At 44.8% G+C, this 21,137-nt stretch overlaps 1 protein-coding gene across 8 annotated transcripts; it reads right to left on the bottom strand.

Annotated features, from left to right (window-relative positions):
* Positions 1 to 7,223: 7,223 nt before the first annotated feature.
* Zbtb45 (zinc finger and BTB domain containing 45) lies at positions 7,224 to 11,963 on the bottom strand. Of its 8 annotated transcripts, none has more exons than XM_055607353.1 (3): positions 11,733 to 11,963; positions 8,601 to 9,909; positions 7,224 to 7,942 (listed from the first exon to the last, which is right to left on the bottom strand). In XM_055607353.1, the coding sequence occupies exons 2-3, from the start codon at positions 9,904 to 9,906 to the stop codon at positions 7,686 to 7,688; spliced, it is 1,563 nt and encodes a 520-aa protein (XP_055463328.1). In that variant the 5' UTR covers positions 9,907 to 9,909; positions 11,733 to 11,963; the 3' UTR covers positions 7,224 to 7,685. The 8 variants fall into 8 exon arrangements, with proteins under 8 accessions (XP_055463328.1, XP_055463327.1, XP_055463330.1 ...); XM_055607352.1 differs by having other exon boundaries at positions 8,601 to 9,906; XM_055607355.1 differs by having other exon boundaries at positions 8,601 to 9,906; positions 11,770 to 11,963.
* Positions 11,964 to 21,137: the final 9,174 nt, after the last annotated feature.

Genomic DNA, 21,137 nt, shown 5'->3' with positions numbered 1-21,137 from the left:
AAATGTATGTGGCCACTACATGTCTGTTTCTGACCAGTCTTAAATATTTGAATTTACTATGTTCTGTGTTTTGGTTACAGATAATAATCAATTAATGGACATGTTTAAAAATCTGTAACATCTGTAACAAAAAGTTATCTTAAGATTTTTATATAGGGGGCTGGAGAGATGGCTCAGCGGTTAAGAGCGTCTGGTCTTTCAGAGGTCCTGAGTTCAATTCCTGGCAACATGGTGGCTCACAACCATCTATAATGCTCTCTTCTGACATGCAGGTATACATGCATATAGAGCATTCATAAACATTAAATAAATAAATCTTTCTTTTAAAAAGATTTTTCATATAATTCCTGTCCTATCTTAAAAACCAGCTTTATAAAAGGTAGAATTTACAACAATACTTGTTTAATGAGGGATTAAAATTAAACCACCACGTGTTCATATACAAAAATGTATCTTACTGGCAGCCAAACTTTGTAACATAAGGGTAATTCACTTGGTACTGATTTTAGAGACACTAAATTGTTTACATTGTTAAAACTAGGTTTTGTCTTCTACAAAGTATGGTTATGCTCTATGTCTTCACTCTTGAAGTTACAAAAAAAAAAAAGACTTTAAGGAACAGGGGAAAGGGGATGTAGGAGGGAGGGTGATACTGGGAGAAGAGGGAGGAGCTTATGACTGAGATATAAATTCAATTAATTAATAAAATAGTACTTTATTTTGATATTGTAAAAGCATACAATTGATATTAATTAATTAATTTTGTTTTTTTAAGGCATGGTTTCTGTGTAGCTATGGCTGTCCTGGACGCTCTGAGGCCAGACTGGCCTTAAATTCACAGAGATCTGCCCGCCTCTGCCTCCCTGAGCACTGGGATCACAGGCGTGCTCTACCGCACCCTACCAATTGAGCGATTTTAAACTTTTTTATTAAAGATTTGTTTATTTATGATGTATACAGTGTTCTGTCTGCATGTATGCCTACACACCAGAAGAGGGCGCCAGATCTCATTATAGATAGCTTGGGAATTGAACTCAGGACTTTTGAAAGAACAGCCAGTGCTCTTAACCTCTGTGTAGCCTTGCCTGTCCTGGACTCACTTTGTACACCGGGCTCACCTTGAACCTACTGCACTCTGCACTCTGCCTGCCGCTATGTCAACTGCCTGTGAGCCACCATGCCTGGCTGATTTTAAACTTCTTTAAAGAAAATTTTGGGAGGTATGGAGAGATAGCTCAGAGGTTAAGAGCACTGGCTGTTCTTCCTAAGGTTCAGAGTTAACCACATGGTGGCTTACAACCATCTATAATGAGATCTGATGCCCTCTTATGGCCTGCTAGCACACATGCAGGCAGAATACTGTATTAAATCTTATTTAAAAAAAAAAAAAAAAAAGTGATTTGGCCAGGCATAGTAATGCATGCTTTTAAACCTAGCACTCAGGAGGCAGAAGGAGGACCTCTGTGAGTTCAAGGCCATAATGGTACCAGGCCAGGGATACATAGAGAGACCTTGTCACAAAAAAAAAAAAAAAAAAAAAAAAAAAAAAAAGCAGAAGAAAAAAAGGAAAATTTTGGGAGGTGGGATTTAGTTAGTGGTAGACAACTTTCCTAGCAAGTGCAAAGCCTTGGGTCCAGTCCTCAGTTCTGGAAAAAAGAATAAAAGGGAAGTTTTGGAATTTTACAGAAAATTAAAAACTGGATTTTTGAATCCCTGCACGCCAGATCTCATTATAGATGGTTGTGAGCTACAATATGGTTGCTGGAAATTGAACTCAGGATCTTTGGAAGAGCAGCCAGTGTTCTTAGTCTCTGAGCCATTTCCCTAGACCCCAAAACTAGATATTTTTAAGACAGCTTTTTAAAATGTTTACATTTATAGGACTGGAGAGATGGCTCACTGTTTAAGAGCATTGGCTGCTTTTCCCTAGCACCCGTGTTCAATTCCCAGCAACCATATGGCAGCTCACAACTGTCTGTGACTTCAGTTTCAAAGGATCTGCAGACAAAAGGCCAATGTATGTAAAATAAAGATAAATAAATAAAAAGACTAATGCTAAAAATGTTTACATATATAAGGCTATTTTAAAGTTTATCAGATATTTTATTATGTCTTTATTAATATATGATCTTGATAAATAGGTAAATAAAAGACTAAACATTAGTGCCACAGCTAAACACCACAGACTAAAGAATTCCTATCTTATAATGCAGTGAGGCAATGACCTTAAACACTCTGACAAAGACTTTGGAACAATTTCTCAACCTATGGGTCTCAACCCTTTGAGGGTCAAAAGACATTTTCACAGGGGTAGCCTGGATTTGCCTGCAAGTCAGATGTTTATTTTATGGTTGGGGTCACTACAACATTAAAAAAAAAACTATATTAAATGGTTACAACATTTAAAAATTGAGACTCTCTGGCTTAAAAATAGTCCTTATCTAAGGACTATTCAGGCTAACAGAGACTGATTTAAGCATATATGTCTAACCTCCTTGTTTTTACTAGCATTGTTAAGCTACAGATATTTTGGTAAACTAAGTTATACAAGAAAACTGTTGTGTTCTATAATGACATACCAGATAAGTACAGCCTAAATAAATAAATAAACCATGTAAGTTCCCAGTCTCTTTATAGACTACATTTATAAGTTAAAAATCTTTGTAGGGGGGGTGTGTCTGTGTAGTCCTGGCTATCTCAGGCTTGCTTTGTAGATCAGGCTGGTTCGAACTCACAGAGATCCACCTGCTCCTGACGCCCTGAATGCTGGTAATACAGGCATACACTACCACACCTGGCTAAAAATCTTATCTTGATACTAAAACAGCTTCAATCCAGAAATTGTTATTTTTATTATAAACTGTTAAACATGAATAAACTGTGATATTGTCAGAACTGTATTTGTAGTCATGCTAAGTACTAACGCAATTAATTATAGGAATAAGCCTTATTTGGCCTCCTGTTTTTGTTTTCAAGGTACAGCCTAAAGCAAATAATTAAATACAGACAAGGCTTGATTGACTCAGATATTCATGATAGATACTGGAGAATTGATAGCCTCACTTTACCTAGACAAGATGAAGTCAGTCTCTCCCATCCCCCTCCTCCACACAAATGTCTCTGCCACTGTCCTGAAACCTCTGCCCCCATCACCAATGAGAGAGAGACCACAGAAGCGTGGGGTGGCTGCCTAAGTAATGAACTATGGATCAGTCTCTGTCATTTTAATTAATACATAGGCCATTTAGATTATAATTTAACCTTCTTGGGTCTCAGATCACATTGACAACTACGCTAACTAGCTTAGTCAGCAAGAGAACAACAGACAACTAGTTCCTTTCCCCAAGGTAATCAACCACCTTGTTAGTTCATTAGTTAATTAAAATTACTGGATCTCTTGTTAAGAAAAGGAAGACTGGGGCTGGAGAGATGGCTCAGAGGTTAAGAACACTGGCTGTTGTTCTTCCAAAGGTCCTGAGTTCAATTCCCAGCAACCACATGGTGGCTCATAACCCTCTATAATGAGATCTGGTGCCCTCTTCTGGTGTGCAGGCAGAATGCTGAATGCTGCATTAAACAAACAAACAAAAGGCAGACAAGGTTTCCCTTGCTCTCGGGCTTCAGATTAAAGGATAAACCGGGTTCAAATGTAACTTTTCACTAAAAGAACATGGTTTACAATGACTAATTATCATCAATAATGATCGCTTGTGTCTCTGGTAAATTATTAGATTAAAAAAAAATTCAAAGTCAATGGAAGTTCTAACAAACTTAAAACTTAAGTTCTAAGGGTCTTGAAAATTATTTAAAGCATATAAAGTCAAGCTGTAAAAATCTATTGTTATAACAGAAAAGACACTGTTTTTTAAGAGCACTGTTTTTAAGAGCACTGGCTGCTCTCCCAGAGGTCCTGAGTTCAATTCCCAGCAACCACATGGTGGCTCACAACCATCTATAATGAGATCTGGTGCCCTCTTCTGATGTGAAGGCATACATGCAGATATTATATAAGTAATAAATAAATAAATAACTTTATTTTAAAAATCTATTGCTATAACAGAAAAGACACCAGAAGCAATGGGAGAAAGGGAACAGGACAGGAGCCTATCATAGATGTCCTCTGAGAGACTCCACCCAACAGGGATCACAGCCAAATTTTGGACAGAACAGGGAGTCTTATGGAAGAAGCAGAGGATAGAAGCATCCATAGGGGACAGGAGCTCCACAAAGAGAACAACAAAGCCAAGAAATCTGGGCCCAGAGGCCCCTGCAGAGACTAATGCACCAACCAAGGACCATGCATGGAGAGGACCCAGACCCCCTGCTCAGATGTAGCCCATAGGCAGCTCAGTCTCCATGTAGGTTCCCTAGTAAGGGAAGCATGGCCTGTCTCTGACATGGACTCAGTTGCCTGCTCACTCTTTGATCACTTCCCCACAGCAGGGCAGCCTTGCCAGGCCACAGAGGAAAAGGATCCAGGCAGTCCTGATGAGACTTGATAGGCTAGGGTCATATGATACAGGAGGAGGACTCCCTTTCAGTGGACTAAGGGAGGAGGATAGGGTAGAAGAGGGTGGAAGAGTAGGACCAGAAAAAAATCAGGGAGAGGGCTACAATTGGGATATAAAGTGAATAAATTGTAAAAAAAATTAAAACAAACAACAAAACAAAACAAGAGGGCTGGAGAAATGGCTCAGAGGCTAAGAGCACTGGCTGCTCTTCCAAATGTCCTGAGTTCAATTCCCAGCAACCACATGGTGGCTCATAACCATCTATAATGAGATCTGGTGCCCTCTTCTGCCCCACAGGCACACACACAGGCAGAATACTGTATAAACAATAAATAAATCTTAAAAATAATTTTAAAAAATAAATTAATTTTAAAAAGTTTATTGTTATGAGATTTCAAAGGTTCAAAGTTTTAACATTGATAAATGAAGTTCTGATAAACTCGTAAAACTGATAAACTGATAAAAGAGCACTGACTACTTACTATTTAGTCAGGATTTTAAATTTCCTTTGGTTATCTTCTAAATATAGACTTAAGGATATCTAGAACTTTTATCTCCTTTGATAAACTAAAATTCAGCTGGGCGGTGGTGGCACATGGCTTTAATCCTAGCCCTTGGGAGCCAGAGGCAAGCAGATCTCTATGAATTGGAGGCCATCTTGGTGTACAGAGTTCCCAGACAGCCAGAGCTATAGAGAAGCCATCTCAAAACACCAAAAAACAAACAAACAAAAAAACACTAAAATTCATGTGAGTTTCAGTATGGAGTCAAAAGGGTCATAAGGCTTGAATCCACCTGCCACAAGTCATATGGACTCCAGATAAGTACAACCTAAGTTTCTGCACCTGTCTATTGCTGAGAATGGATTCCTCCCCTTCACTAATTACTAGGAAATTTTAACATCTGTCCTTAGTCTATTTGTTTCAGCAGATTCCCACTTGGCTGACAGACTCCATCCAGGGAACATCTTCAGACTACAAACTGCTGAGCTCTTGACTTGCTGAAAGGTTACATAAATCAGTCCATCCAATGGACTGTCTCTGCAGCTGAATCAGGTAACCAGATGCTTCTAAAACTGCCCCATCACCCAGCCTTTGACCAGCATTTCGGCTTTCCTGGGTCCTGACAACTGATGCCCCAATTTCACCTGGTACTAGTTACAGAAGAGAGTTCATTGTCCTTGCCCCCTTAATAGGCTGAGAATGCTCAGTCAAAAGTAAACTCCTTTGGGGGGGAAACTTTTGTTTTTATACCAATCATTCTGGGATAGACCGAGACACTTTAGCAAAAATAAAATAAAACCTGATGGATAGTGAGGAACTAAGGAGACAGGCTAATAACTGCTTCCAATATCTCTTTGATTGGTCCTGTCGGCTAACCACCTTGCTCAGCACGATACCAGGACCACTGGCCCTTCTTTTCCTCCTGCTCCTCAGTTATGGTCATGGTCCTAAGGACCCATTACAATTCCTTATACTCTGAAATAGATAATCAAGGATCTGAATACTGTACAAGAGGGGTATTTAAAAAGGAACCAAACTGAAGCCATTTTGAGTAAAACTTCCATTTTGAATAGGGGTCAAAGTTTATGTTTCCAAGATCTCCCCTGGTAACCAACATCCTGGTTGGGAAGATAAGACATGAATGCTAGGCAAGTCCCCTTACCACAGTTAATAAAGCAACCACTGAGAACAGGTTAAGTGTGCCACATAGGAAAAGTTCCCTTTCCCCAAAACCTGACTGGTAGAAAAATGTGTCACTTGGCACGTCTGGTTTGTGGTTTTCAGGTTTAAAAGCTCTGTAACACTGACTCATGGTGGTATCTGGAGGTTGGGAGTAGGCATGGGGGTTTGCAGTTCAGTTCCCAAGTCTGCATCCCTAATCTATCCATAATGGCTTGATTGCAATAAATTTCTGTTTTCTGTTTTGGTGGTTGAGTTGTGTTGAATCTAAGTAGACCCCATAACACTGGAACTCAGAAGGCTGAGCTATGCTTGTGATACCCAGACACAGAGGAGTCCCATAAGGCCAGGAGACAAGTAGGTAGAGCTGGGGCCTGATCTTCCATGCTAGAGCCCTTCCCCTGGCACCAAATCCGTAGAGTGAGGCATCAGCTCATCAGAGGTGGGAAGGAGACAGGGAGAATGATGCCTCTCTGAGCTGATGACAGCAGATCTAATGCTGTTTTCTTTGACACTAGGTCACCTTCTTTATTCAATTGGCAACCTGGGTCCTAGCCATTCTTGCTTCCCTCCTACCTGACACAGCTATCCAGTTCACTCTGCATTCTCTAGTACTTGGCTGGTGCCCCAGTATTCAGGGTTCAAATACCCTCAAAGCAGCCTGGACCCCAAAACCCTCCTGGGCATCTCACAAGTAAGGTGTCCAACATTCATGTCTATCATAATTGGGAGGGAGAATCTTAAGTCTAAAATGTTTCTGGTTGAAAAAGGGACTCCATTGTGAATGTAGCAGCCAGTATTTCGAATGGGAATTCCCTCCCCACAGGGCTAAACACTTCAAGAAAACTGGATGACTATTTTATATATATTCAGCCCATCCACCCACCTAAATCCCCAAATACAAGTTCAGGATATGGAACCAAACTGTGCCTAACTGCCCAGGAAATCTCAGAGGACTGCAAAGAAGGTGCAAACCAGGAACATGGGGACCAAGCCCCAATATCATAGCACAGAAAGCCTACGAGGCATGCACTGGCCCAATGTCCTTTATTAGAACAGAATCCTAAAGTCCCATAGTAGGTTCCCTCATGCTGAATGAAGGAAGGGTGGCCCAAAATAGGGGTGAGGTCAGAGAATTCTAGCCCAGCACTGGGACAGAGGACAGCCCTAGATACCATACCTGGCAGGGGTTGGGGCACAAATCCAGCATCGGGTTCCAAGAGTCTGTGTGCCCAGCTCAACCTGGAAATGGAAATGGCTATGTCTCTGAGGTGGCAGGGTCTCTGACTATCTTCTACCCAGTCATGTCCATCCAGAAAAGATAAGCATGTGTAGGAGGAAAATAGGATTCTGAATCCCAAGTCCATGGGGAAAATGGGGTCAGAGTGGAAAAGGGAAAGGGTCCGTACTCTGTAGCAGAAGCCTTTTAGTGGAGTGGACCTTGCCCAAGGCATCTGACTGTGCCTGTGTGAGGTGTGCAGCTGGATCTTAATCAAGGTGCAGGGTGAGCTGCCAGGTGCCGCTCCAGCAGGGCACGATGTGAGAAAACCTTGCCACAGGCAGGGCAGGGCGCACGCTCAGGCCTGTGTGTGCGCATGTGCACGTTGAGGGAACTCTTCTGCGTGAAGCGCTTGGCACACACTGCACACTGGAAGGCTCGCACGCCGGTGTGTGTGACCATATGCTTAAGCAGGTAGTCACGTAGCGAGAAGGATCGCCAGCACACTGCGCACTGATGTGGCTTCTCCCCTACAGATGACAAAGCAAGTCACACACACATTAGTCCTGCTTGCTCTCCATGGGGTCTGTTCTTGGAAGGGATTCCTCTATTTTCCCTCCCAAATCAATTCAGGACACCTTTGCTCGTCAAGGAAACCACTCTGGAATCCTGCTTTGCAGGGATCCCCTCTCCTGGACCCACATCCCCATTCAACTATGCCATTGTCTAGAAGGGACCCTAAAAAAATGAATCCTACTGGTCTTGAACGCCTATTGCCCATTTGGACTATACACTCACATCTCCCCAACCTCAAGGATTCTTCTTCCCCAACTTCCACCAGCCTCCTCTACTCAGACCCTTTTTGTGATCCACTTTCATGGGAATAAGCCTTTCATCCTTCAACCCACGTCTCCTCCTGCAGCTCCCACTCCAGAAGCTGGCCAATTTCCCACCAACGCTTCCTTTAACCTGACCACCCCAGGCTGAGGCTAGCTTTCCAAAGGCTTTGGAGTCTTTGGAAAAGCAGGCTCCCACTTTTACAGGGGAGCTAAATTTCCAGTCTTCTAGGGTTATCACAAAACAAAGCTGCTCAAATGGCCAATCCCACCCGGGGAACCAAATCTCCAATGATTAAGGATATTAGAAATCTGTGCTAGTAGAGGCAATTTCCTTTCCTCTCCCACTCACCAGAGTGAATGAACATGTGCTTGGTGTAGTTTTTCCTGGAGCTGAATGTTTTGCGGCAGTGGCTACACTCATAGGCCGGTTGCTCAGCACCTGGGGCCCCGGGGGCTCGCAGAGGAGCGCTTGAGATGGCTGTGGCCTGAGTAGCAGGCACAGCTGGGAGCACAGCTGGGGTTTCTCCCAGCTGAGCACTGGGGGCTGCATCTGGCTGGAGCGTAGGGTAGAAGGTAGGTGGGGGCGCAGGGGTTGGCCCCGATGGAGTAGAAGGTGTTGGTGCTGGAGGACCCGGGGCGCCCAGGTGAAAGGGAAAGAGAGTCACTGGGGGGCCCGGGGTCTTCACGCCAGTTGGGCGAGGCCCAGCCAAGGCACAGTCAGGTGGAGCAGAGGTTTCCACTGGACAACCTTCTGGACCCCCGCTGCTTTCTTCATGCCAAGCTGACACATAACTATCTGGAAACACATCCTCGGTCACTGTAGTCCCCCGAAGGAAATCTCTCCCAGCACCACCATAATCAGTGATGGCAGCGGATGCAGGTAGGTCCTCAAGAGCACTGTCAGCTTCGGTAGTAAGGAAGCCTCCTGAACAGTCAGGGAAGGCAGAGGGCTCCTGGCCCTCACTTGGGCCACTACCACCTTCACCTTCTTCAGCGTCAGTTTCTTCATCTGTCTCTTCATCGTCATCCTCGTCACCTCTGTCTTCTGGGGCGGCAGTCAGCGCTGGCTCTGCATCGGGGCCCTCGGCCTTGATGGGTGCCGGGGGTGCAGGCAACTGAAGCCGTGCAGGCTGGCGCTGCTTGCGACTGTGTGCAGCATTGGGATGTCCTGGTGGGCGAGCAGCCAGCAAGTGGCGTAGACGGTGGCGTAGCTGCGCAGGTGCAAGTGGAGGGGCCACGGGTGGTGGCAGAGGCGGAGGCGCTGGTGCACTGGGTACACGGGCACGCGCAATGATTTGAGTGCATTCATCAATGACTGTCTGGATGCGAAGCACAGAGGCTGCTGTGAGGACCTGCAGCGCTTCGCCCTGTGCCACCACCAGAGAGCCGCTGTACAGGAACTCGACCAACTGACGCACTGTCTGCGCAGGCACCACTGGTGGCACACGAATCTCTGAGTGGCCAAGCAGCAGCTTATCCTGGAAGAAGGGTGAGCCAGCAGCCAGCACACAGCGGTGCGCACGCAGCGAAGCCTCTCGGATGCGCACAGTCACATCGCAGAAGTGACCGCCTAACCTCTGCCCGTTGAGGGTCTCCAGTAGTGAGCGCGAAAAGTTCTGGAGGTGGATGTGGTGCACTGCCTCTGTCGCTGCCATCTGCTAGATGAGGAGACAAGGAGACAATGGGAAGTGGGCTATCAGCTAAGGACTCTGCCATCGTATGTCCTAGTTCCCTTAGTCCTTTCACAAGGTTTCGTCACATCCTCAGGCTTGGCACACCTCATGGGTCCCTAGCAGCCAGTCCCTAAGTCCCTGAACCAACACATAAAATACAGCCCCAGACTAAGTACTCTTCAGTGAACTCCATCCCTGGAACCCCAGAATATATCCCCTACTTTCTGTCCCAAGGAGGATTCAGGCTTAGCCTCCGACTGGGAACTTACCCAGCTCCCATCTTTAATAGCCTTAAATCATGGGAAGGCCCTCCTTCCAAGGGGTAGCCTTGTTTAAAACAAAACAAAATGCTAGTAAGCCCTGTTCAAAACTGGCAACCCTGCCTAATTGAGAATGACCTTTCTGAGGAACAATAGGCTAGCTCATCTCCACCAAGCTATCCATGACACTTTCTACTCTGGCTTTTTTCTTTTCTTTTGTATTCTTCCCTAGTCAGACTTCTTTATCCTAACACCAGTAAGATCCCACGAAGATCCAAGATTGCCTCTGAACTAGGTCTCACTAACTAGTGTATTTGGAGGGTGGGATGCACCTGCCTGGCACAGAATGATTTGGGAGCACCTCTTCAAGCTGGGCATTAGTGTCCTTCATATCCAAGGAAAGCAATAAATAGTACAGCCCCCCCCCCTTTTTTTTCTTTACATCACCTGAGAGGTGCTATGTGGGGGCTTTAAAACTTTAAAAGGGATCTGAAAGGCCAGCAAGCTAGAATCCCATACTTCTTATGAACCCTAAATCATCATCCTGGCACTAACCATGCTGGGGAACTGGACAAGGATAGTATTCCTCCGTATCTCCCCCACCCCTGTGCAAAGCCCTGCAAAGGAGCTGGGAATTTGAGATATCAGTTAACCCATCAAGCAGGCAACTCCAGGTCTCTCAGCCTGTTTCCTTATTCAACAAACAACAGTGTTACACTTGGGTCAGACTTCATACAACTCTAAGGGAGAGAATCAAGATACAGGTTATGTCCTGATGTCTGTCCACTGTCCACCAGCCTGTCTCTCTAGGGCCATGGCCCCAGAGTTCCCACTCCATTAAATCCTGCTCATATACAGGGACTACTGAAATCTCAGACTCAATGTTTCTAGATCCTTAATACAAAAACGCCCTTCCCTTTGGCACAGCCAGATTCCTCCCTTTCTCTTGGATTATTTTATACATCGTTCTAGTTACCATTAGCCTGGACTGTTGGAAGTCACCTTACATCCCCACCTCCAGGCCTTTCCCTCATGCGGCAGCCAGAGGGAGCCTAACCTAGTTTATCTCTGCGACGATGAATTAATTCCTCACACGGACCAAGGCTTTGCACCTACCTCTGTCAACGGCCTCCTTTTTCAACTAGTGTGCCACCCATACGTCCTGAATTCCTCCTCAAACCCAATCCCGGCCTACTTCCCAGAGGGTCGGAGTTCTTAGATGCAGCAGGACCTTCCTGCATGTCTCAAAACAAAAGCACACTCTCCCACTTCTGCTGCTACGTTCTCGCGGCCACACCCTCACCCAGGCCATACATTTTGTTCCACTAACCTGTCTCTCTCCCACCCTACGCCAGAGACCACTTCAGGCCCACTACGACAGCACCCACTCTTTCCCGCCTCTGCACCCTTGCCTGCACTCCGCCCCGGTTCTGCAGTGCCCTCTTGCGTTCGCAACGTGCGCACCGATCCTCACGCGAGCGTCCCTCTCCAGGCACGCCCCAGCCTTCCCCCTGACTCTGAGGCAGGGGAATGACCGCTTGACCCCACCTCCGACTCCTCAGGCACCAGGCTCAGTAGTGGCTACCTCCTGCTTGTCAATTTGAAGGCCGCACTTCCGGGCCGCGAAACGGAACCGTTGCCCGCGGCGCAGGCGGAACGATAGTGGGGAGGACGTTTCCGTTGTTTCTAGTAAGTATAGGCAGTCGTTGGACAGCACTTCCGGTCTGGTTCGCGTCAGAATCAAAATCGCAGAAGCTTGGGTTGGTAGAGATCAGTGAGCTGGAGTACGTTTCCGTTGTCTCCTGGCTCATGTGAGTGACCTGTCAATCAATCCTCGGGCCACGCCCTCGGTACTCTCAGCGGGTCTGCAGAGGGCGCTCAAAACCGAGGCTAAAAGCCTGGACCTATTCTGATGGGGTTTCTTTTACAAGAGAGAGAAAGGTTCTCTCCAGTCTCTTACATTCCCAGCCCAGATGAGGATGCTTCGCAGACTCCCCTGCAGTCGCTCTAAAGAACACAGACCTGCCTTCCCATGGAAGCATCCTCATTCGGTGCCCCACCCAAGCCCCCAGATATTTCCTGCTCTATAAATGAATGGTTGTGGAATCAATGTCCCAGCTTGGCCACAGATCAGAATAGAATATAGGACATGAAGTGGGGTAGAAAGCAGGGACCAGTAGCCTAGCCACGCAGAACAGCCAGAGAGTCGTCCACAAAGGCCCCAAGGTCCTTTTGTTGTCCAAGACACCCATGAACCAAACCTATCAAGTGATGGGTTGGCCTTCCTTTCCCCTCCATTCTTGGGGCAATCAGTCAGCCACTGTGTAAGGCCAGGTACCTGGTTTCAGTGTATCTGATACTGTGGAATCTGACGGGTTGATACCTCAGGAGGAAGATGTCAGTATGCTTTATTCTCCATCCTGGACAGATGCTGGAGAGCTGTGTCGTGTGTCCTGGTGAAGTTTATCCCGGATAAACCTTATTAGAACCCAAATTTAGGACTGGGAATGTAGGTCAGTTGCTAGAGTACTTACCTAGCATTCAGAGGCCTTGGGCCTGATCCTCAACATCATGGCAGTTGTGTGCAGTGTCTCACATCTGTAACCCAAGGACTTGAGAGTTTGAAGCAGAAGGGTCAGAAGTTCAAGGTCACCCCCAGATGTTAGAGTTTGAGCCCAATCTGGGCTATATACAAGATGCTGTCTGAAAAAAAGAACCCAAAATTTTACAGCCAAGAACACTATCACTTAAGAAGAGAGAAGCTGGAAGAACTGGAGCTTTAAGGCAGCTTCAGCTGTAAGAACCTGTTCATCAAAAACAAACCCACCTGCTGGACAGTGGTGGTGCAGGCCTTTAATCCCAGCACTCCAGAGAAAGAGTCAGGCAGATCTGTGAGTTTCAGGCCAGCCTGGTCTACAGAGAGAGTTCCAGGACAGCCAGGCTGCACAGAAAAAAACCTGTTTTGAAAAGCCAAATCAGACTAAACCAAAACCCACTTAAGTAGAAGAGCTGGGGAAATGCCTTAGCATTCATGAGACCCTGCACTGGCTGAAATAAACAGCGAAATGACCAAGCATAATTGTCTGGCATCTTTACATCTGTTCAGGTTCGGAGCCCAAGAAAGAGACCCTGCCTTCTCCCACTGAGTCACTTCCTTCATACTTGACAACCTTCTCTTTGCTCATTTCTCTCCAGTTAAGGGGACCCTTCTCTGTAACCATTTTGTTGCCTCACCTTCTTACTTGACTGCTATGTCATCAGGGCCTTCTCTAATGTCAGGCTTTACCATGTTCCATCATGTGACTTGTCTCCTCCATCATGGAGTCTCCTACAGTAACACACGGGCACAGCCCTATTTTGGGCTGCCATTGAGTTTTACCCTGCAAGCATACCACCAAACTAATCTGGCAAAGAGGAGTCTGGATGCTAGTGCTGTATATCTGTAAACCCTATTGGTACTATTTAGGAGTGCAGGAACAGATTTTTCTGAATTGAAGGTTCAAAAGGCACCTAGACTAGTGGTGGCACATACCTTTAATCCCAGCACTGGAGGCAGAGGCAGGCTGATCTCTGAGTTCAAGGCCAACCTGGTCTATAGCGTGAGTTCCAGGACAGCTAGAGTTACATGAAGAAACCCTGTCTGGAGCCGGGCAGTGATGGTGCATACCTTTGATCCCAGCACTCAGGAGGCAGAGTCAAGCAGATCTCTGTGAGTTCAACACCAGCCTGGTGTACAGAAAGTCAGGAAAAGCTTATTTATAGAAGACTGATCAATTAGAGTTAAAAAAACTAATAGTAAGCCAGAAACAGTGACACATGCCTGTAATCCTAGCACTCTGGGAGGCAGAGGCAGACAGATCACTGTAAATTTGAGGCCAGCCTGGTCTACAAAGTTAGTCCAGGACAGCCAAGGCTACACAGAGAAACTCAAGTCTTGAAACAAACAAGTAAAAAAAAAAAGTAATAAAACCAGGGCAGGCACTGCATATACCAATGAAAGGACCAGGCCTCCTGACCCTCTGCCCCAAAAGTCATCAGTCCCAAGAACTAGGCCATAGGTCACCAATTCCAGAAATAAGAAAACCATAAAATTCCCTACCCAAGGAATAGCCTGGAGGTAACCACAAGAATGGGAAGGTATCTTATCTCTGGGTGGGGCATCTGTGCTGGGCAGCTCACAGAATTAACGTTCCTGAGGTCTATAGATAGATCACTGAATGATAGTTATGTTAGTTAGCCAATCACTTTGAAACAAGCTTGTCCTTGCTGAATGTCATCCAATTGTGTAACTGCTAAACTGGGAAATCTGGGTTCTTGCTCAAACCCCAAATAACCCCCCCACCCCCCCACCCCCAGTGTAGCTGCTCAGGGCTCTCCTCTCTGATCCACTTTAATGGTGATCGTGGGGAGACCGAACTTAAGCCTGAATAAAGCTCTTTGCCCTTGCATCATGGACTGGCTCCTGGTGGTCTTTGAGGACCTTAAGAGCTGAGCACAACACCCAGAGGAGGAAAAATACAGGGGAGGAAGAAAACAAGCCAGTCATACTGTTTAACAAGCATGGAAGTTAGTCACATTGTAGACAAACAAACATACAACAGGGATAGGAGCTTTAGAGAAAAGATTAAGGATGGCCAAAGTACCAGAAAAAGTATACTTTCACTCTGGACAGCTTTGAAAAGAAAAAGACAAAAAAGGAAACAAAAGTTGTAGGGTTTTTGTTGTTGTTGTTGTTGCTGCTGTTGTTTGTTTTTCAAGACAGGGTTTCTTTGTGTAGCCTTGGCTGTTCTAGTCTTGATTTGTAGACCAGGCTGGCTTCTAACTCAGAGATCTGCTTGCCTTTGCAAAGCAAAGTGGGCAGACCCAGTGGAAAGTTATGGAGGCTTGTGGGTAACTTTGGGAAAGGAAAAGTACAGTATGTCATTAAAGGTATAATTATTCCACCTTTTATCTAGCATTACTTACGTTGAGCCCACCTTTCTGAAGGGTTGTGTTTTGGCTAGGTGATTGACCAGCCCCGCTGGATTAGTTCTCTACTTTTTGAGTAGCTTGCAATGTTAGGTCTCCACTACCAATTTTCCATTAATGGGCATTTGCTGCTGCTGTATCAGCACCATCATTCGGGAGGCTGAAGCAGGAGTATTACTATGGGCTACAGAGTGAGAACCAGGTTACTAGAACTACATAGTAAGGACTCTTGTTTTTAAACTCAATACAACAAAAAAAGGTCAAGAGTGGTGGCACACGCCTGTAATCTCAGCACTTGGGCAGCAGAGGCAGGTGAACCTCTGTGAGATGAAGGCCAGATTGGTCTAGAGTGAATCCAGGACAGCCAAGGCTACACAGAGAAACTGTCTCAAATAAACAAAAACAATAACAAATGACAAAACAAAGCAAACAACAAAAAGATTTGTTGCAAATCCCCAGAATTTATAGTCATGTTAAGTGAATAGGTATACTCTACTGAAAAAATTTTTGAAGAGGTGATCAAAGTTGTTCATCAAATACTTTTTTTTGTTTGTTTAGGATTTTTTTTTTCTGTATACAAATACTCTGTTTTCATACATACCAGAAGAGAGAATAAGATTTCATTACAGATAGTTATGAGCCACCATATAATTGCTGGGAATTGAACTCAGGACGTCTGGAAGAATAATCAGTGCTCAATCTCTGAGCCATCTCCTCAGCCTCCAACAAATACTCTTTTAAAATAGGAGATTATTGAGTCTAGAGAATGGCTCATTGGTTACAAGCGCTTCCTGCTCTTTCACAGTAGAGGGGGGTGGGGAAGAAAAAGGAAAAGATATGACTGTTCCTAGTTATGATGAAGGAGAAAGGAGAAAGGAGAAATTTTGTTTTAGATGAAAGGGACAGTACAGCTAAGGCAGACACATTTGGGAGAGCCTAGGTGGTCACAACCTTGAGCCACGTGAGAGGGTGAAGAGGAAGGTAGAAGAAAAAGAGAGGAACCAGGTGCCCCAACCAAGAGGCTCAAAATAGAGAGTAGACAGAAAGATTAGGTAACCAAAATGTTTCGATTATATAGGGAGGGATAGTTGGGGGAAGGGCAGCCCAGCCCTTGGACTGAAAAGTTTAAGGTGTAGGTGGCAATTTGCCAACCAAGAGGGCCCTGTAACAGGTAGGGACTAAGGGATGCTGGAAGAACCTGGTGGCCAGGTCTGCTTTGATGTGTTCAATATGCACCTCAGCCATTTGTTCCAGGTTTAAAACCTAACACAGAGGACCCAGATTCAAGTCCTAGTGCCCACTGGTGGCTCACAACTATCCACAACTCCAGTTGAAGGCATTTGATATCTTCTTCTGTCTTTCACAGGTACCAGGCACTTGCGTAGTACACAGACATACATTGAGATGTGAGGCCTGTGTAACCCCATTTCTGAAAAAGAAACTTTGTCTTAATGGTAAATGACCTGGGCATAAACTCCAGTTTCAAAAGGGAGAAAAACCCACAAAAATAAATGTGCTTAGATTACTCACCTCTGGTAATATTTAACTATCACCCCTAGCAACAGCTAATCAGGGAATAAATACCTGAAGTTTACCCAGGTGCTCTTTTTGTTAGGATGAGTAAAACAATAACAGTTTGGCATTCCAGACACCTGATATTTGCTAAATATCAATCATAAAACTGCTAAACTGGGATTTCCCTAACCTTGCTGTAATCCAGCAAGGTTAGAGGGCAGGGATAATTAGATAATAATTATCTAATTATCTAATAATTAGAGGGCAGGGATCTGCCTGCCTCTGCCTCCCAGAATGCTGGGATTACAGGTTTGCACCACCACTTCCCTTTAATCCCAGTACTCAGGAAGTAGAGGTAGTGTTATGCCCAATTCGTGTGACCCCCCCCCAAAAAAAAAAAAAAAAAAAAAAAAACTACTGGGAGTAGAGGCTGTTACAAAACACATGAGGATCTTTATTCGAAGCTCTGAGCTGGACTCTCACAGACACCAAGGTATTGGTATCCAGCAGAGAGCCTGGCGCTCCAGATTGTGGCTGATTTCTAGGTCCCAGTCCCTCCCAGTATGCCCAAAGCAGGGGATTCAGCTTGGCAAGCTTCTAATGGTTAATACAGGAAAAGAGAATGCTCCATTTCAAAACTGTTTGCTATGGGAAAGTGCCAAGGCCATGGCCAGTTCTGACTTTCTTTGTTCTCTCTGTTGTCAGTGGGGGGTGTGGAACTGCCAGCCTTGAGTAGTCTGTGCTATTTTCAGGGGCAAAGGTACAAGCTGGAAGGAGTTGGGGGCCATCGGGGCCTTTATCCTGGACGAGCAACAAGGTCAGCTCTTCCCTGAAGCTGGCTGGATCTGCCTAGAAGCAGCAAGGTCAACTTGCCTGATATGTTTTAAACTTTTTAGCTCAGTACCCCAAAAAGCTAGTTTTTAATTCTTTGGTCCCTCAGTAAGTGGATGGATCTCTGTGAGTTCAAGGCCAGCCTTGTCTACAAATCAAGTCCAGAATAGCCAGGTCTCTGTTGCACAGAGAAACTGTCTTGAAAATCGAAACTGAGTGACCAAAGAAATTTGGGTATTGGTCTAAAGTTTAAAGCATAAGTCTGAATGAAGGCCAGTCATGTGGAGACATGTCCAGCCACCTGCAGGGAGGAACTAGACCTACCACATTCTTTCCCCACCCACTAAAAATATAGTTGTCAGGAAACCAGCTCAGATGGCCAGGCCAGAACCCTTTATGGTCTTTATGGTCTTGGTGCCTAGAGTAAACCATTCATTTCAAAAGTCAATTTCCCTTACCCAGTCATGTACCACCAAGGCATGTAATCCACTGCTTGTGGTTTTGCCCTTTAAAAACCTTGTTCCCCTAGACCGAGGGGCCGCATTTCTCCTCTTCACCAGGGAGGTTGCTTTGATCCAGGGTCGATCTTGTAATAAAAAGATCCTCATGTGTTTTGCAATGGACTCGACTTTGGGTGGTTTTTTGGGGTCTCGATATCTGGGTACAACAAAACCAAAAACCAAAACCAAACCAAAACAACAAAAAAGGTTGGGTTTGTTGTATGCCTTTCATGCCAGCGCTTGGGAGGCAGAATGATCTCTGTGAGTTTGAGGCCAGCCTGGTCTACAAAGAGAGTCCAGGACAGCCAATGTTATACAGAGAAACCCTGTCTGATAAAAAAATGAAACAAGTAAGAAAACATTTCAGAAGCTTAGAAAGGAGTAGGCAAATTGGGCATAGTGGCACACATTTGTAACCCCAACACTCAGGGAGGCAGAGGCAGGCAGATCTCTGTGAGTGTGAAGCCAGCCTAATCTACAAAACTAAGACTACACAGAGAAACCCTGCCTCGGAAAAACAAAAAAGAAAAGAAAAAGAGAGACGTAGGCATGTGGCTGAATGAGGGGTAGAAATGTGAGATGCACCACCAACAACTTGCAGAGTAACAGGAACCTCAGGCATACAGCTGCAAGGAGGTACATCTGCCCACAACCTGAGCAACTGTTAAGTAGATTTTTTCCTCTGGAGCCTTCACTTAAGATCCCACCTGGCGAGCACCTCAAGTTTGGGCTTGTTGGCCATAGAGCTTGCCTGCAAGCGTGAACTGCAAAAATTTTACTTTTAGTTACTCAGTTTCTGATCACTTGTTGCAATATCAGTGAAAAACAGAAACATCGGGGGCTGGAAATACTCCATTTAAATTGGGATTTCCTCTACTGGGTAATAGCGGGAAAAGCAAGCAAATGTCTTTAATTTACTGTTCTACATAGTAAGTTCCAAGCCAGAAAGACCTGTCTTTTAAGACCATGTCTTACTAATTAATTAATTAGTTAGTTAATTTTAAAAAACAAGAAATGGGAAAAGGGGAAATTTCAAAATAAAACACCCCCCCCCCATAAACAGACAAACAAAAAGCTCACAGCATATATCAGTCTAAAAAAATCCACAAAGGTCTTAGCCCTGAGTTGAGGGCCCACTAGGAAATCTAGGGTGTGTTTGGGAAGAGGACCTAGCTGCAGCCTTGAAAAAACACTTGTTAAATTTTTTTGAAAGACTTTATCACAGTGGTTATTGAAACATTTTCGGAAAAGAAAACACAAATGTATCCATTAGAAGACTTCTTAAAATTTTTTTAATTTTAATTTTATATTTATTTTAATTACATTTATTTATTCTGTGTGTATTTGTGCATATGCATGTAAGTGCAATTCTTCAGGACAGCTTGCTGTGTGGGGTTAGTTTTCTCTCTTCACCTTGCCACCATGTGGGTGGGGATATTGAGTTTAGGCCTGGAAGCTAGTGAGTGCCTTTATAGGCTGAGCCATCTCTCTGGCCCTAAACATACATAATGTTATATAAGACTACATGGTTTCCAGGACCTCCGGCAAGGGAAGAGGCAAACAGCATGAATCAGTCACTGAAGGGAAAAAACTGGTCACAGTGACCAGACCTGTAAAAATATTAATAAAAAAATAAAATGAAAGGAGTGGAGGCATACAGATCCTTCTCTTTTGATTGAAGCAGGTCACATGGGTCAGAGAGAAGACATTGTCCAAGTACCCTTGAATAGGTACTGGTTAGCATCCTTTTTTAAAAACATTGATTTATGTATATATATTTACATTTAATTTATATTATATATGTATATATTCATGTATATGGTAGTTAACATTTTTTTAAAGATTTATTTATGTATATGGGTATTTTTTCTGCATGTACACTTGCACCCCAGAAAAGGGCAGATTCCACGGGACAGTTACAGACAGTAGTGAGCTGCCACATAGGCACCTGTTAGCATCTTAACCTCTTCTTTTATTATCAGGCCAGGTTCTCATCTAGGGTCACCCACTGGGCCAGCTACTGTTGGGCAAAATCCAAAACTTAGGTCCTATGTCCACAAACTATGTCCTAACCTAGTGAGCCTTGACTGTCCCCAAAATACACATACCCATGTTCTTTTTGTTTCTGGTTCACCCAGAGAACTGCACTCAACATGCCTCATGGAAATTGCTTCCTGACACAAGACAGAAATGAAGGCTGGAAGCAATCCCTGGCAATGCAGGATAAAGTAGTACAAACAAGTAGGGATAATTTAGCACGGAGGGGAAATGGGAGAGGAGTTGGGGAAGGGCAGTTTACTCCCCCCCCCCCCCCAGCCTCTAACACTGCAGGAGGCGAACAGAAGAGGCCCAAAGAACACTACAGAAGTAGTAGAAACAGAAGTCAGACCAGGCCCAGCTGTTTCCAAAGACCAACCAAGGGGGGTGGGGTGGGGTGGAATATGAGGAATGCGTGTTGGAGTGAAAAGGTTTACAGGAGTAGCTTTCATATGTAAAAATATTCCTGTAGCTCAGGGCAAAGGCCACAATTTAAGGGCCCTTCCTTAATTACCTCTCAAGGCTTCTGAAACTCCATATTTGACAGTGGGGTGCGGGCATGGTATTCTCCACCACAGTAGATACTGGTCTGCCTTTACAACACAGGAAGCTGGGCTTTCCTGCCTGCATGCTCCAGCGTTGAAAGTTTCCCCACTTGCTCAGTTCAGTTGTTATCCAAAAGTTTAAGTGGAATGCAGCCTTACTCCCTGCTGTTTTAAACCATTCTTAGCCTCCCGTGAGTCCCAGCATGGGTCCTAGTCTCTACACATTCCCCTAATCTAAAGTCACCTTGGAGTAATGGTTTCCACTACACCTAGATGTGGGGTCACACAATACAAAGTCTTGGCGCCTACTGTTGCAGTCTCTGTCACCTTCCCTTGGGCTTCTGAACCCCCAAAATATGAAATTTCCTTTTCAATAAAAAAGATTTTACATTGCTGCAATGGTGGTGGTGCACAGCTTTTCCGTGTGTTTGTTTTCTCCGAGACAAACACATTCCTTCTTTTTTTTTTTTTTTTTTTTTGGTTGTCCAGACAAGGTTTCTCTGTGTAGCCCTGGCTGTCCTGGAACTAGCTTTGTAGACCAGGCTGGCCTCAAGCAG

This window comes from Psammomys obesus, unplaced genomic scaffold (genome assembly GCF_907164565.1).
Source record: "Psammomys obesus unplaced genomic scaffold, mPsaObe1.curated_primary_1811, whole genome shotgun sequence".
NCBI classification, from domain to species: Eukaryota; Metazoa; Chordata; class Mammalia; order Rodentia; family Muridae; genus Psammomys; species Psammomys obesus.
The sequence above is the reverse complement of the archived record's forward strand: the minus strand, read 5'-3'. Positions and strand labels throughout refer to the sequence as shown.

Excerpts from the sequence above, each read along its gene's own strand:
- Zbtb45 (XM_055607353.1), bottom strand. The coding sequence starts at position 9,906 with ATGGCAGCGACAGAGGCAGTGCACCACATCCACCTCCAGAACTTTTCG. Across the intron at positions 7,943-8,600 it reads GCACATGTTCATTCACTCTG|GGGAGAAGCCACATCAGTGC; the intron begins GTGAGTGGGAGA and ends TGTCATCTGTAG.